The sequence below is a fragment of the Gadus chalcogrammus genome, chromosome 15 (assembly GCF_026213295.1).
Source record: "Gadus chalcogrammus isolate NIFS_2021 chromosome 15, NIFS_Gcha_1.0, whole genome shotgun sequence".
NCBI lineage: Eukaryota > Metazoa > Chordata > Actinopteri > Gadiformes > Gadidae > Gadus > Gadus chalcogrammus.
The window spans coordinates 11,485,026-11,502,525 of NC_079426.1; the positions used below are offsets into that span (position 1 = coordinate 11,485,026).

Below are 17,500 nucleotides of genomic sequence, written 5' to 3' on the forward strand. Positions count from 1 at the left end.
CGCTCACTACTGGATGATCCCAAGTTATTATCCTTTCAGTGCAAGTGAACCCCCTGTTTCAGTTTTGATTTGGACACTGAGATTTAAAAAAGAAATTGTTTGGGCCGACAGTTCTAGGCGGGGGGGGGGTTGTCACCATGGTTACGACCCATGGCAACTGTGTGATACTTTCTTAGTACAGTGGTTGGGTAAGAGCATTATAACGAGCAAACGATAATGATTTACTGCTGCTCGGACAAGCTGCACACAGCCACACACCATGGCTGTGTCATACCGTAACTGAGAAGCTAAACCCTCTCTGAGAACCTAAACCCTCGCTCAAACTCCACCATCACCATCCACCTCTGTCCAGACCAAGCTCCACACATCCAAAAGCACCTCAACGCCAGAGTCCGTTCATCGGGACGTCGGGGAGTCATGCCCCATTCAGGCTTATCCTTGTCCTCACAACCCTGAGCATGCTGTTCCCCTCCACACGTCCTCGGTATTGAAAAAGCCAAAGTGCACTTTACTATTACAGCAGATGGACCGTCGAACCGAAGGTCCATCTGCTGTCGACCGTCTATTCTTTCCACAGATACCCATCTCTCTTCAGGATGCTGTGGGACGCACACTATGTATAGAGAGGCATCCATCAGACGGGGGCAATCTAAGGTTACATAACCATTAGCTATCAATAGTCTGCAATGTAAGTGGGCAAATTGGATGGAAAACAGAGGAGATGAGGAGGAAGCGACAGACAAGGTAGAATTTAACTACCCACTGCTGTTAAATTGTCTGTGTGTTGTTGAGGTCCATTAGTTTTGCTCTGCGTGGGCGAGTGGACAGCATTTGGTAGTCTGAGCTCGCTTCATTTGGAGAGAGGGAATAATCATCAGGGAGAGCAGGCCGGGTGGTGCGGTTCAGACACAGCAAATGCGTTTTAGAATCGCACACGCAGAGGTCACCGTTGGGGGAACTGCATTGTGGTTATGCTGTGGTGTATGCATGTGTTTGAAGGCCGACAGGTGTGTTTACATGTATATACTTTATGCATGTCCATGTTATTACTCTTTCTCTGTCTGTCGCTCGCTGTCTCTCTCTCTCTCTCTCTCTATATATATATATATATATATATATATATATATATATATATATTTATGTATATAAATATACACACACACAAACATGCAGCACACTAAACAGACACACAAACAGCACACACACACATACACAAACACAAAGAAAGCTGCCAGAAAGAGTGGGTATGTACATTTAGTGAAGTAATACCATACCCCTAAGCAACAGATTTTCCTGATTTAAACACATTAGACAGAATGCTAGAACCTATGAATTAGACTCTGTATAGTAGAACCTGTGTAGTATGATCTGTATGGTAGTCCCTGTATGCTAGACCCTTTAAAGTTGACCCTGAATACAAGACCCTGTATAGAAAACCCTGTATGCTGGACCCTGTATAGAAGAACCTGTATGATAGACCCTGTAGAGTAGACCCTGTAGAGTAGACCCTGTACAGAAGACCCTGTGTGCTAGACCCCCTCTGAATGCAGTTTTGGAACCTGTTCTGCCGGGGGAAGACACCTGGATAGTGTCTCCTATTCTGCCAAAACAAACCCCTTCCCTTCCTCAGTGTGAAGTGGTTTATTCCTGAGGCTGGGCAGACGGGAGTAAAGACGCTATGCAGACACGCATACAAAAGGATGGACAGACTGACGCACATAGGGAATGTCATGCACACTCACACACACGCACGCACACACACACACACACACACACACACACACACACACACACACACACACACACACACACACACACACACACACACACACACACACACACACACACACACACACACACACACACACACACACACACACACACACATTCACATGCAGACCAAGAATTAGCCATGCAGGCAGGTGATGTGACTTCAATAGTGTGTGTGAGGGAATGAGGATGTCCATGTGTTTTGATTTTCTTTTACGAAAGGATCAGAGTTAAGTCGACCTGAAGTTAACTACTTATCAAACCTTAGACCTCAGATTCTTTGCATTGAATACATCTTAGAAAAAATGAATCCAAAGTCAAAACCAACAAATGTACCTCACTGCACTCAGGTCCTAAAGTAACATCTAAGCTCGAAGAGAAAAGTTTTGCTGTACCTTCTACAAGTAATGACGTTCCACTAGATGAATCACTCTGCTTTGATATGAAACACAAATGCATTCTTCTTGTGAAGTGAACTTCAGGGTTTTTTCTACCAAAACGAACTCATCTTCAAACAGCACATTCTGTGTACAACCTAAGCACTGTGGACAATTCAAAGACTCTCCGATAGGTATTACAGGTTTGGCTGCAGGTTGGTTGTGATTCAGTCCCTGCTTTAGTGTTGCCACCCCTCCCTTACTTTCAGTTTCACTTTCATCTTTTTACCCCTGCCCCTTGTTATCCGCCCCTGCCTTCTAAGCCAGAGGCAGGAGATAAAAACAAGTGTCGCGTGTCAAGGCTTCAACTGCGCACAAAAGCGTGCATGCACATACACACACGCACAAACACACACACACACACACACACACGCACACACACACACACAAACACAAAGTGCCCAAGTAATCAGATGAGGGAGCTGTAGAGACTGATGTTGCCAAGGAATAACCCAGTGCGATTCAAACGACAGAACTTATGCATTTTATGCAAATGAGCCAGGAATCATTAACTTCTGAAACTCTGTGAAAGTCTTTAATGGCAGTTAATTGGGCTAACTGAATCCCTTTCACAGCGAAGTAGCCAAGAAGTTGGCAGCTTGGCTGGTGGAAACAAAAAAGGGAGTTCTGTGTTTGTGTACTTTGTAATTATGTCCCTTGCATGTCTCTTGTGTATGGATTTATCTGAATAGCATGAACCAGGTTTATGGACATAAAACTTAAGAAACCAATCATGTAACAAACAAAACTTCTAAGCGTTTCTTACAACTGCATAATTTATGCTTAAAAGGCAGTTAAAACAATCCACTGCAACACGCACTATGGCAAGTAAATCAGTGTAGGAATATCTTTGGTAATTACTGTCACCACATCCAAATCCAAGTAGACTACAATTACAGACATAGATTTACACAGGATAAAGACCGACAGACACTAACAAGAACCATTTAATGGTTTAATGCTCCTTTGTTTTTCGGTTGGGGTGCTTTTGCATCATGTGTCACCGTGATAACGTCATTACGGATTAAGGGGGATATCCACTGGCTGTGGAGCTCACAACTTAACACCGACCAAATGTGCAACCAGCTGACTTTATTGGCACGTCTGGAGAGACTAACAAAAAAATGTGTCTGGGAGAATGTGGGGCGGACAGCGACCACCCTCGGGGATAGAGCCATCCTTACTAGCAGGCTGTAAACACACTCCTCCTGCCCGTATAAACAATGACATCACTTGTTCCACCAAAAGTATGTATGTTTTCTTTTTTACGAAGCTATTACCAATGTAGTTGGGAGGGAGGTGTAAACCCTGGCCTTCTCCCTCCAACATGGCTTTAGACATTTAAGCAGGATGAACACTGTGTGTGTGTATGTGTGTGTGTGTGTGTGTGTGTGTCCCTCTCTATGTGTCACATAGTGTGTGTGTGTTCGTGTTTGTGTGTGTGTGTGTGTGTGTGTGTGCGTGTCTCTATGTGTCACATAGTGTGTGTGTGTGTGTGTGTGTGTGTGTGTGTGTGTGTGTGTGTGTGTGTGTGTGTGTGTGTGTGTGTGTGTGTGTGTGTGTGTGTGTGTGTGTGTGTGTGTGTGTGTGTGTGTCTCTATGTGTAACATAGTGTGGGTGTTTGAGTGTGTGTGTTTGTGTGTGTCTCTCTGTGTTACATAGTGTGGGTGTTTGAGTGTGTGTGTGTGTGTGTGTCTCTCTGTGTTACATAGTGTGGGTGTTTGAGTGTGTGTGTGTGTGTGTGTGTGTGTGTGTGTGTGTGTGTGTGTGTGTGTGTGTGTGTGTGTGTGTGTGTCTCTATGTGTAACATAGTGTGGGTGTTTGAGTGTGTGTGTTTGTGTGTGTCTCTCTGTGTTACATAGTGTGGGTGTTTGAGTGTGTGTGTGTGTGTGCGTGTGCGTGTGCGTGTGCGTGTGTGTGTGTGTGTGTGTGTGTGTGTGTGTGTGTGTGTGTGTGTGTGTGTGTGTGTGCGCGTGTGTGCCTGCCTGGGTTTATGAGCATGTGTGCGTGGGTATGTGTGTTTCTACGTGTGGATGGAGATGTGGCGATCAAGAGAAGAAACACACTCTTCTTGAAAGGAACATCCTATATTATTGCCCCTCCGAACCCCACCCTTCCATTACCCCCTGCACCATCCTCCCCCATCTTCTCCCACCCTCTCCCTCCCCCAAGTTGGTGGAACTGCTCTCGTGGGGGGCCTATTGGCATGGCAACGCAGGCAGAAGAGTCTGGTGGGAGACACGAGAGTGAGCAACATGCCTTGGCATGTAACCCCCTCCCCCACACACACACACACACACACACACACACACACACACACACACACACCCTTACACACACTCACCTCCAACCCAACCTCTTCCCCCCCACCCTGCCCCTCTTCTACAGCATCGATACTTGACCCTCATTCGCCCCACACACCCTTTTTTCCCACTTTACAGTTTTAATAATTCTACTGTATTTCCAACCTAGTGGACCTAAATCTTACTCTGGACTTTAAATTGCTTTTCTCCTGCACTTTACCCGTTTCTTGTGTTGTGCTTGGATGTTAACTCTTGGCTGCACATTTCTTACACACCCTGGTACCTTGATACATGGTACCATGAGCGCGCAGTTCCTGATGTAAAAATAATGTTTTTGTATTGAATTGAAACACCCACCTACCCACCTACCCACCCGCCTCCCTTTCATATCTCGGTTGGGGTCCACAGTCTGGCTGTTTTTTTTTTTAATCAAACACAACTTTGAATTGGAAGGCCCTCGCTCTCTCGTTCTATTTACAAAGCTCTCTCGTTTCTCAACCCCCCCCCACCATTCTCCTCCATCATTGCTCTCCTCCGCACAGAGCCAAAGTTCCAGATGTTTCCCATTTCCTGTGCCGCCAGATAAACACACATCTCTCTTCCTGCCGCACTCTTTTCATAACAGAGCTGCTTCTAGAACATGGTCCTGCTTCTCTCTCCTCCTCCTCCTCCTCCTCCTCCTCCTCCTTTCCTCCTCATCCTCTCCTCTAGTCCTCTCCTCCAACTCCTCTCCCCCCCTTCTCCTCTCCCCCTCTCCCTCTGCTCCACCTTTCCTGCCCACCTCCCCTGTTCCTCCACCTTTCCTCCTCCTCCTCCTCTCCTCTAGTCCTCTCCCCCTGTACTCCTCTCCTCCTCCTCGCCTGTTCCTCCACCTCTCCCGTCCCCATTCCTCTTCCTCATCTCCTCCTCCATCTTCTTCCGCCTCATTCTCCACCTTATTCCCCCCCCCCCCCCCCCCCCCCCCCCAAACGCACATACACTCTTACCGCTTCCTCCTTCCCTCATCTCGTTAGACACCACTGGCCAACACACACATGTGTGAATGAAGTGACGGATGCGGTCAACCTTGCCAGGCAGATGGCTGGCCGTTTTGGCGAGGCACTTAGGCAAGAGTGGATGATGTGGGAGAGAAGGAGTGTTTCACCGGGAGTAAAGGTACAACGCTATCGCCGGGGTCCCGTGCTCAGCTGGCTGCAATGGAGTGGTGGCGATCTGCTCTGTTAAGCAACTGGAGCACAAGCACTTCCACTTGCAAGCACTTCCACTCAACACGTGTGTGGCTGCATGTGTGTCTGCATGGGTGTGTTTGTGCCTGTGTTTATTTGTGTGTGCGCGTGAGAATCTGCCAGCCTGTAACAGCATGGTGTCCGACACTTTGACTTGAAGTGTCATCTGCACACATTAACATAGGTGTGAGTGTGTGTGTGTGTGTGTGTGTGTGTGTGTGTGTGTGTGTGTGTGTGTGTGTGTGTGTGTGTGTGTGTGTGTGTGTGTGTGTGTGTGTGTGTGTGTGTGTGTGTGTGTGTGTGTGTGTTTGTGTGTCTGTGTCTGTTCAGACACATTCAGGCTGAGCTATCTGTGTGAGTGTCTGTTGAGCCTCACTCTTGACAGTGGCGGTTCTGGTGCAGTTGTAGAGAATGGCCAGCTCTCCGAACACCTTCCCTGGACCCATGGTGCACAGCTTCAGGCTCTCCTTGGTCACCTCCACCTTTCCATCTAAACACAAACAGACAGGCAGGGATGGAGAAAATACAGAGTAAGCGATAGGAATGGCCAATCAACCGCATGTAATGCATCAAACTTTTCGTGATACTTTTCTTTAATATAAATGTTTTATTGATGGGAAAGTTTAAAGAAAAAACACAATAGCCCAAAATCAAAAGTTACTCAAACAAGAATGTGAAAAATAATTATGAGGAGTAATTGCCCTTTAATAATAGATTAATATTTGGGTTATCGCTGAATGGGGTTTCGGTAAAGCAAATCTATATGGGTCCACTTCCAGCAGCCATTGGCCAATCTTCCTGTATCCTTGGCTTTTCGAGGGAACTAAATATATGGCATTTGGTTGGATTATAATCAAAGTGTCTTCAGTGAGTGCTACATTCTGAGCACAGGTGAATCAAGTTGAACCTGGAATCGACTGAGAGTATTATGGGTTGCACTTGAAGGCCATGGGTTTCTTTAGGAAAATGCCTGCGTGATGCCCTATTAAATGGAATGGCTCTGAATGTTGGCTCGGACAAAAAAAAAGTTTCCCAAGGCCGTTAAAGGGCATGTATGGGACTAGTTTAGAAAAGTAATGTTCAACATGAAAGTTGGACGTGGAAGTATTTTAATCTTTCAGGTTATGCACGCTAGCTAGAATTATTATTAAGATACTTTTTGGATGAAAAAGATTAGCCTTTTTTGAGGCAGTGAAATATATTTTTACTTTTTCTACAAATCTGTTTCCTGTGCTGAGTAACGGCTTGGCCACTTGTCATTTCCTAACAGCTGTGATGACAACACACACTTTATTTCTGGAGAAAATATTGGAAAGTCCAAATGGAGACCATTGGTTGGTGTCCTTAAATGGATTCAAGTTCCGAACAAAAGTAAATCTTTTCAGTAAAACTAAACTCCAGGTAGTAGTGGCTCTCATTAGCATGTTAACTGAGAAGAAAGGAAAAAGAAAGCAGAGAAAACTATTTGGTTAACTGAACCATTCAGGCACATATTAGCCTTGACCGATGCACTCAAGGACTCATTGTCTTTAAAACCAGGGGACTCCTTTCTAAATAACATGAGGTCATACCAATGAATACCACTCCTATCAAACGGAGAGGCGGAATAAATACTTTGTTTGTAATGCGTTTACAGTGAAAGATGGAGGGATGAAGTCCTCATTAGTAATCGCAACTGAAACAGTAAAATAGCGAAAGTCATCTTGCTGTTGTCTCTTAGAAGTAACAGGAAAAAACCTGCATTACATGGATTTCTCTAATCGTTTATTGAATCTTTGGACAAAACACAGGTACAGGTTAGTGTTTGTATTAGATTTGAGGGCAATAATTGATTTATGTCTCTGACAGGCATTGTGTGGCTCACAAGATAAGATTTACATACAGGGAAAGGCCTGTGGCTGGTAGTGTATCTGCTTTGCTCTAGTTTGCTTTGTTTATTGTTATCTGTTGTTTGGAATTTAGTATCCCGAGCGTATGTTGACACCAGCCCGAAGATAAATCCCTTAAATCCCATTTGTAGACATCTGATTCCTGTTTATTTGTTCTTGCAAAAAAAATATTGAGTTGATAACTGCTATCAACTTATGGAATAAATGGTTATAGAAAAGAAAGTATTTCACAATAAAAGATGCTTTTTTAATTGCTGAATGTATATTAACATTTACTTGTCAAAAAGTCATTATCCAAAACTTTTTCCCTCAAAAAGCCATTATCCAAAACTGTATTGCTCACTATTCCATGCTCATACATAAATTCATAACCATGTGGAAAATAAGTAATGTAAAAAATTATGAATTCCATTACAAGTCAGTTAAACTTTAATCTACCATTAAGCATGTCCATTATAGATCAATTATGGTGCCACCCATCTCTCCAACAGTGTCACCTTGTGAATGGGATTCAACCTTAAAAGCACAAAGCGTACAGAGGGCAGATATGTCGTTCCTCTCTCAGCATTCAAAATCCGCGCTCTAAATCTACAGGACACTGCCCGTGGGTCGGACCTAATGTCCGATCCAGCAGTCCTACTATATTAAAGCTGAACCTCTGGGGTAGGGGTGGGGGGGGGGAGAAAGCATAGAGCCAGAAACAAAAATCTGAGGGGGCAGAGTTAGACCTTTATTTAACGCAGACATAGCTTTAAGAAGGTTACACTAGGGCAGAATACACAGTGTTGATTTGAAACCGTGAGACAGATTTTCACTGTTTACTAGTGCTAGCCGAGTTTGTGTTCTCTAATAATAGCCGATTACACGCTGACAGATCCCTGCTCCCTGCGGCATTATTGGTTTAAACAAGGGAAAGAAGGAGAAACGCACTGCTCACCCACATTTGAGCTCGTCTGCAATCAGATTCAAGGTTGTTAATCTAAAGACAGTTTTCTGGGCAGACTGAAGAACTTTCTTTCATCAAACTGAACTTATTTATTTAGGCCCACTAGAAGACCAAGTGATTTAAAATAACTTCTGTTTACTTCTCAATAAAAGAACAAAACAAGACACTTGATCTCTAGATTCGAAAGGCTTCGAGAAAAATTAACTGTGTAAGTAGACACGCTAACAAAAGCGAGAGAATTGACGCAGAATGACGCCGATAATTTGCGTCACTGTCTGGAACAACTGGCAAAAACTGTTAATGTCAATCTAGCGAAAACGAGACAGCCTTTCATTTCCTGTACACGAGGTCTCTTATGAATACAACTAAAAAATGTTTTAGAGGTCAGCTGTACACTACAGTTCTTCCCTCCACTTTCTCCTCCTCCTTCTCCTCCCTCTTTTTCCTCCTCAACCTCCACCCTCTCTTTCTCTGTCTACTCCACCTCCTCCTCCACCTCCTTCGACACCGCCACCTCTCCTCCTCCTCCTCCTCCACCAAAACTTCCTCTCCTCCTCCTCATCCACCTCCCCTTCCTCCCCCAGCTCATCCTCCTCCCTAACCTCCTTCTCGCCTTTTCCTCCGACAGCTCAGCCCTCCAGCTGCCTCTGACCAAGGAGGAAGAGAGAGAGGACCCCCGTCCCAGAGAGGAGAACTTATGGCCTCCACTCCCCGCCACAGAGACACAGAGCTCCTTTCCTCTGCTGCTCTGGGTTTACAAGACTACACCAACCGCCACTCACCCCCGTCCCTCTGCTGTCTACCACTGGCCAGTAGACACACAGCCACAGACTCACGTGAACATCATAGCGGTTCTGACCCACTTTTGATGATTCCAACTGGAGAAGTGAGAGAGCTTTTACAGACAAGGGGCCCTATCTTGCACCCAGCGAAATTTACTTTGTACACCGACGCATGTATCGTTGCTAGTTTGCACCCGGCGCAGAGCGGATTCTACCCTTGGAGCAAACTCGCGCCACAACGCTTGCCCCCTGAGAGGCGTGTCGGCGAAAAGCAGAGCCGTGTTCCGGCCCAAATGATGCATGGTGTTATCTTACAGATCGATTTTGCAATTGCGCCACTGACCGAAGAAATCCTGGTTTAAGTGCCCAAGCGGATAGGGCAGTTGGTGTTGCTATTTTGACGTGCCAAGGCAGGTCGGAATTGTAACATAAGCGTACGCACACGTGGGCTATACACAGCACAAACAAGCAAACAATTAACCTAATTTTAATAATATGATGTCAAAGATTGTTCATATGTGTGAAACTGCATAGAAATAGCATGTGGATTGTGGAAACTTTTTTTTCCATAGGGGCTGCATGAACACTGTTGTAGGCTATGCCATGCGTTAAAATAATAACAAACGACTTACTGTCTTAGGGTAAATGATAACGTTGGTTAAATTATTTGGGAAAGAACAGCTGATACAGAGGTAATAAGTTGTACTTTTATATCAATGCCTCTGCAAACACTGCACCGCAAACACATATTTTCTTGACACAGACATATCGAGCCCTATCTTGCATCCGGCGCAAGTGACTTAGTCACTGGCGCTTGTGTCGTTGCTCGTTTACAACTGGCGCAGAGCGTTCTTTTCCCACCACCGCCACTCGCCGGTAAATTAGGGAATGATCTTGCGCCCCAAGGGGCGGTTCGGCGAAGGAGGGGGCGTGTTCTGGCGCAAACGATATTTTGCCGTTTCTGAATACAACTGCGCCACAGACCAGGTAATACCTGGTTTAAAGTCAGTGGCGCGTTGTTCAGATGTTATTTTAAGGGCGCATGCATACATGCGCATGCGATGCATACGGATTGCTTGTGCACCTCGCGCATACACTTTGCTTCTCTCATCTACACGGACAGCAGTTCCCATTTTTGCAAACCATACATAATTACAAGGAAAATAAAATATTACCACACAAGGAAAATCATTGTGGTGTCCATAAAGATAAAATAAATAGGCATAAATCTAGCCTACACATTTACCCAAAATATTCACGCGAATTGTAGCAGGCGTGATGACGGATCAAATTAACCTGGTTGACCAATAGTGGCAAGAGACATATGTAGGCTATATAAGGACACAAGGTCAAAATGGGTTGTCCGTCAAGAATCAGGAACCACAATTCTGAAGACTGCGAAATAAATTCTGAAGACTGCGAAATCACCTTCTGTAAGTCCATTTAAAACCTTACTCTGCAACTTACCAGTTAGGTTGAGGTTGCTCATAATTTTTCTATTGCACAGTGGAATGGAATACGTCTTGGGACCGAGGATCAGACGCCGGGGGGAGAGGGTCTACCGGCCCAGACACACCTATCTCTCCCTGAGTGAGGAGGAATGCAGGCGTAAGCTACGCCTGACCCGTCAGGCTGTCACAGATATCTGCCATCTCCTGGCAGATGAGCTGGGGACTGATGCACGCTGTCCCTATGCCCTCCCCGTTGCAGTGAAAGTTACAGCGGCACTGCATTTCTATGCATCTGGGTCATTCCAGCATCACCTTCTATTGGAGGCATTTCACAATCGGCAATAAGTTGGGCTATACATGCAGTTACGTCAGGTCTAGTCCGACATGCTGGGGAATACATCAAATTCCCCGTTACACCTGACAGCCAGGAAAGAACAAAGCAGGAGTTTTGGACCAAGTATGGGTTCCCTGGCGTCCTTGGTGCTATAGACTGCACCCATGTGCAGCTACGTGCCCCATCAGTAAACGCACTCATATACATAAACCGGTAGGGAACTCATTCGATTAATATTCAAGTCATTTCCGATGCTAATTGTAAAATAAATCATGTCTTTGCTAATTACCCTGGCTCAAGCCATGACTCTTTCATATTGGCAAACTCGACCATTCCTGCCATATTCGAGGGGAATCCTCCCTTGGATGGGTGGCTGTTAGGGGACAACGGCTATCCGTTGAAGACATGGCTCATGACCCCATTTCTTATGCAAGCAACAGTGCGCAAAATTGTATTCAACAGGAAACACACACAAACACGCAGTGTAATTGAACGTACATTCGGAATACTGAAAATGCGCTTCAGGTGTTTGGATAGGTCAGGTGGTACTTTACAGTATGGTCCTCAAAAAGTCGCAGCATTCTTTGTGGCATGTTGTGTTTTACACAACATTGCCATGAATCATGGTTGTGTCGATGACATTAATGAGGATAGATTAGAGGACTTAAGGAGACGTGATGCTGAACTGCATGTGCCGATGCCATTACGTCCAAATGCCCCAGCAGCAGCACGGGAGAGGAGAGCTCTCAGAGGAGCTGCATCGTATATAGTGAGGTACGCAAACTAATGACATCTCCGCTCTATTGTTTAGCTACATTGTACAATTATTACCATGCATTCATAACCTTGTGATTCAGAGAAAGTGAGCCCAAAACATCGGAATGTCCTTGAGACATTTTTTATTCGACTTGTCCAAATGTTTGCAGGCGTAAATGAAAAATGAAAAGTTGCAAAGATTTGAAGGAGATTTTGCCGAAAAAATAAATTATTTTCTCACTCCTCTGAACCTTTCTTGGCGTGCGCCTGGCAAATCCGCCATCATAATATCAATCCGCCATGGAACAAGCGCTGATCGCTCTTAAAGGGGATGCGAGAAAACGCTCTGATTGGTTCATTGCACGTCACGCCCAAACCACACCTACGGGTAATTAGGCTGCTTCAAACCAACCCTTTTGTCATTTATCCGCCTGTATAATAGCGATAGCGCCGTAGAACCACCCACAAAGCTACTTGCGCTTTGCGCTTCCCACTTGCGTTTAAGACCGTTAAAATAGGGCCCATCGTGTTCAAGTTCATAACTTTAAGGCTTGATGAGTATTTGATCGTAAGGAAACATAGTTTTACCGCGAGTGGGGGTTTAAAAGAATGAATGAATGCGGGTGATGCTTGGCGCACGTGTCTCTGTTTAAACACATGCAAACTAAACACGTTGGCTTAGGCATAATACAATGTATATTAACGGGGGGACACATGCATATTAGGAACACAGGTGGATATCGACAATGTATACAATAATGGTAAGAAACAATGTTTGTTAATGTACTGCCGCATATCATTAAATAGACCCACAGATGCGGCCACAGGGCCGCATATCATGTATGTGTTAAGTTCTCTTTGCCGAAATTTAAATGACGACTCAGTGTTTCTGAAGTTGTAGAAGAAAACGTTATTCCATGTGTGAATTAGGCCATATTATTTGGACATAAACTAAGCCATTTGAAGTTTGAAATTCATGTGGTCATGCATTTGTCTCAGGGGAGACTGCAAACCAGCTGTCAAAATATCAACTCGTCAGTTTCAAATGCGCTCATGGCTCTTAAATGGGATGGGAGATGGCACTCTCATTGGTTTATTGCATGTTACTCCCAAAACAGACCTACGGGTAACCAAGCTACTTCAGACCAACCCATTTTAGATTTGTGTCGGGCGCAGCAAGAGTCATTTATCCGCCGGTATAATAGCAACAGCGCCAGAGACCCGCCCACAAAGCTACATCCGCTTTGCTGTTCTCACTTGCGTTTCAGACCGTTAAAATAGGGCACGATCGGTTATTAGGGCGCAGATGCCTTTTTGTCCTTGATTCAGACTGGGCCGACTGCCATTCAGAGTCTCTTAGTAGGCTTGTGTGTCAGTGTGGATTCTACTTTAAGGTGACATATTATGCTACCAGGTGTGAGTGTGATTAGCCGTTACAAGCTGTTTTGAAAATCTGCCTCTTCTGACATCACAAGTGGACGTGTCCACCTAGATGAATGGTAAATGGACTGCATTTATATAAGCGCTTTAATCGAAAGCGCTTTACAATATTGCCTGACATTCACCCATTCATGCACACATTCACACCCCGACGTCTGTCAACGATGCAAGGCGACAGCCAGCTCGTGGACTGTAGCCAACGTTGGTCATCTATCCGTCACACATCTAGGTGGAAACACCCACCGATGATGCCAGAAGAGCCAGACGTTTTGATTTGATTCGCTCTAAAAATTCGGTGCGATTTGATGAGATATGATTCAATCCGATAGAAACAGATTTTTTTTTTTTTCAGATCCGTATGGAAACGGAATTAAATTAGTTGACAATGCTGTGTTGATATTAGGGATGTGAATAACTCAAATTTGTCATGGTCGAATAATCAGTGGGTGTTATGAACGAATAATCGATTATTCGATGTGTGCCGACATTCACAAAGGCAGCCATGGATCACTTAATGTCTTAAACGCAAAAAAACAACTACCTGCTAAGTAGTTCCAGTCAAATTGTCTGTTCGGCCTTCAAAACGAGAGCTGATCAATTGTGAAAAAGGCATTAAACTGTAATCAGAAAACGCGGCTATATGGACCCTATAGTATCTGTGGTATATAAAGGCTGGGACGTATTGGTGGATCGTTATACCCCTAGTAGTTATGGCATTCACCACAATCACAGCCTTAATGGAAATGACCACTTCAGGTTATTCTCCATTAGACCCGAAGCGTGAAAACCTTCAGCATGAAAGCTGTTTGTTACAACACAGTACTTGAAGACAAGTCATGCATTTATGTCTCTAAAATCAAGGATAAAGCAAGCTTAGGAGCCAAGAAGAAAAAAGGAAAGTACAACGAATGCAGGTATAAAAAAACTCATTAGGAAACAAAGAAAAATGGAGGCCTGATGCAGATTACACGCAGATTACACACTTGTGTTTTCCTGAAGAGCCACTAACTTGTTTAGAATAGTTATGGGTCCAAAGTAATGATATGAGTGACCTGTTACTCCCTGCCACAGGCCATAAAGAGATATTATGGAGCTGTTTGGCTGATTGTGTCCCTTCAAAAGGCGCATAACAAATTCAGAAAATAAAGAATAGAAAGTGATACATGAAGGAAGTCAGACTGGATTAATAATATTATGACTGCAGAAATTACCCTTTATGTTTTTTTATCCAAGTGAGGTTGAGGACAATCAAAGCATTGAATCAGAATTTGTGTAAACACAAATACCAAAGGCTGCACGACACAGTTTCATAAAAAAACAACTGTACAGTGCAGACTATAGGACTAAGAACCACATCTTCCTCCTTTTTATAAGTCCATAAAGGCATGCGTCATAGTTACACCTCAGAGACACAAAGATAATACATCTCAACAAAATGTCTTAACTACATTCAACATCAAATTCAATGAAATTGGCGAGTGTCTAGGGGCCATTCTGTTCCTGAACTTCCCTACACGTATAAATCCTCCCCAGTCCCTTATCCCTCACCCCTCCTCTGTCCCCTCCCCCAGCCCGTCTCCATTTGAATTAACCAATCTTAACGGCTCTGTTCCAGCCTCATCAGATGAGGGCTTCTATCCTGACATGCTGATTGATTAGTGATTAGCAAGAACTCTCACTCATAGTTCACGCAACCTTACCCCAGACCTCTTAATTAACAGTTATCATTAATATCATATCTGCATGCTTTTATGGATTTATTTATTTATTGTAGATATTGATGTATTCTATTTATATGTATACTTTTTTTCATAAACTTTGTAAGTATTTGATTTAAAAGTGTATTATATAATATAATAATATATATAAACTATAATTATTATTGGCATATACAACAAAGTATAGGAATAAATAGAGGCACACAGATGGAGACAGGCATTACATTAATATTAACATATATATTATATTATATACATCTATAATATTTACCCACATGCACACATTTTTAGCATGCATGCATATGTTTACACAACAACGTACACAAACACACATGCATGCATGCGCACACACACTTACACACTCACGTACACCTTGGATTCTCCCCTGGATTGACTTCAAAGGCAATCGAGTACACTTGAGTTTCTAATCAATAGTCTCTACCATTATTTTGGTTTAACAACAACAAAGGCTAAAGTAAAGGTCATCCCAGACCCATATCATGAGGTGTTCCGGGGAAAGTGATCCATCTGAGGGACAGATTCAGAAAAAAAATAGAAATCATTGTGTTGTTTTGGTGCTCCGGTGCGTGAGATTAAGTGTGTACTGAACGCTTGGCTTTCAACCCTTTTTTCATCGCAGAAATTCCCCTTCACAGCCTCACCTGTGTGTTTTGTGTACGCGTATGTGTGTGTGTGTGTGTGTGTGTGTGTGTGTGTGTGTGTGTGTGTGTGTGTGTGTGTGTGTGTTTGTGTGTGTGTGTGTGTGTGTGTGTGTGTGTGTGTGTGTGTGTGTGTGTGTGTGTGTGTGTGTGTGTGTGTGTGTGTGTGTGTGTGTGTGTGTGTGTGTGTGTGTGTGTGTGTGTGCGTGCGCGGGCGAGCGTGTGTTGTGTGTGTGTGTGTGTGTGTGTGTGTGTGTGTGTCTGTGTGTGTGTGTGTGTGTGTGTGTGTGTGTGTGTGTGTGTGTGTGTGTGTGTGTGTGTGTGTCTGTGTGGAGGACTTTTTTTCTTTTTTTTTGTCACCCTATGGAGCAGATTACTTCTACCTCATCTTGAACTTGGCAAACACGCAGCTTATCCAGACCCTGCAGACACTCCAAACCCGGTATCCTGTCTCACTGTAAAACACACTGTCCACACTCAGACCCAACACTAAACCTGTCTCACTGCACCACACACTGTCAGCACTAAGACCCACCAACACTACACCTGTCTCACTGCACCACACACTGTCCACACTCAGACCCAACACTAAACCTGTCTCACTGCACCACACACTGTCAGCACTAAGACCCACCAACACTACACCTGTCTCACTGCACCACACACTGTCCACACTAAGAACCACCAACACTACACCTGTCTCACTGCACCACACACTGTCCACACATAGACCCACCAACACTACACCTGTCTCACTGCAACACACACTGTCCACACATAGACCGACCAACACTACACCTGTCTCACTGCAACACACACTGTCCACACTAAGAACCACCAACACTACACCTGTCTCACTGCACCACACACTGTCCACACTAAGAACCACCAACAGCAGAATACCTGTCTCACTGTTACACACACTGTCCACACTAAGAACCACCAACAGCAGAATACCTGTCTCACTGTAACACACACTGTCCACACTAAGAACCACCAACAGCAGAATACCTGTCTCACTGTTACACACACTGTCCACACTAAGAACCACCAACAGCAGAATACCTCTCTCACTGTTACACACACTGTCCACACTAAGAACCACCAACAGCAGAATACCTCTCTCACTGTTACACACACTGTCCACACTAAGAACCACCAACAGCAGAATACCTCTCTCACTGTTACACACACTGTCCGGATGGGTTATTCAAATATTTGATTATTCGACAGTAACACCAAACCCTCTCCTCGAATAAAGACAGACAGACACACAGGCATGCAGACAGACCAGGGGACTGACTGGCGGGTAGACCAGCAGATAGACGGAGAGGCCAAGAGGAAGATAGACTGACAGAATGGAAGATGGGCAAACAGATGGACTAAAGTCTGAAAGACAGAAAGACGTAAAGACAAGAAGATCAAACAGACACACAAACGAGGGAAAGAAAGGAAGAATCTCATGGCATCTCACTTTCTACCTTTCCTTTGACAACTCTTACCATGATGAAGGCATTCACACAAGCCTACATTCGCACACAGTGACACAGTCAGTTTGACAAAGGCACTGATCCCTTTGAAGTGTACTGAGGCAGGACATGCAAGAAACTTTGAGTGCATTAACAATCGACTACAGTATTTGCACCAGAACAAATTATCCAGACTTGCTAATTAGCCGGAAACCGGACGACGTATGACTAAAAAGGAGAATCAGCTAGTTAGGCTAGCTAGGCTTCAGGGATCAATAGAAAACCAAGGCAATCACATGCTAATCAGAGTGCTCGCAAAG

General features: G+C 44.4%; 1 protein-coding gene across 2 annotated transcripts in view; it reads right to left on the reverse strand.

Annotated features, from left to right (window-relative positions):
- The window catches only part of LOC130404506 (cGMP-dependent protein kinase 1), a 71,505-nt gene that overhangs the window by 37,830 nt on the left and 16,175 nt on the right, over positions 1 to 17,500 (reverse strand). For both annotated transcript variants that reach the window (XM_056609285.1, XM_056609283.1), the window contains exon 3: positions 6,113 to 6,226. In XM_056609285.1, the coding sequence (XP_056465260.1) occupies positions 6,113 to 6,226 (114 nt within the window). The remainder of the gene's footprint in view (positions 1 to 6,112; positions 6,227 to 17,500) is intronic.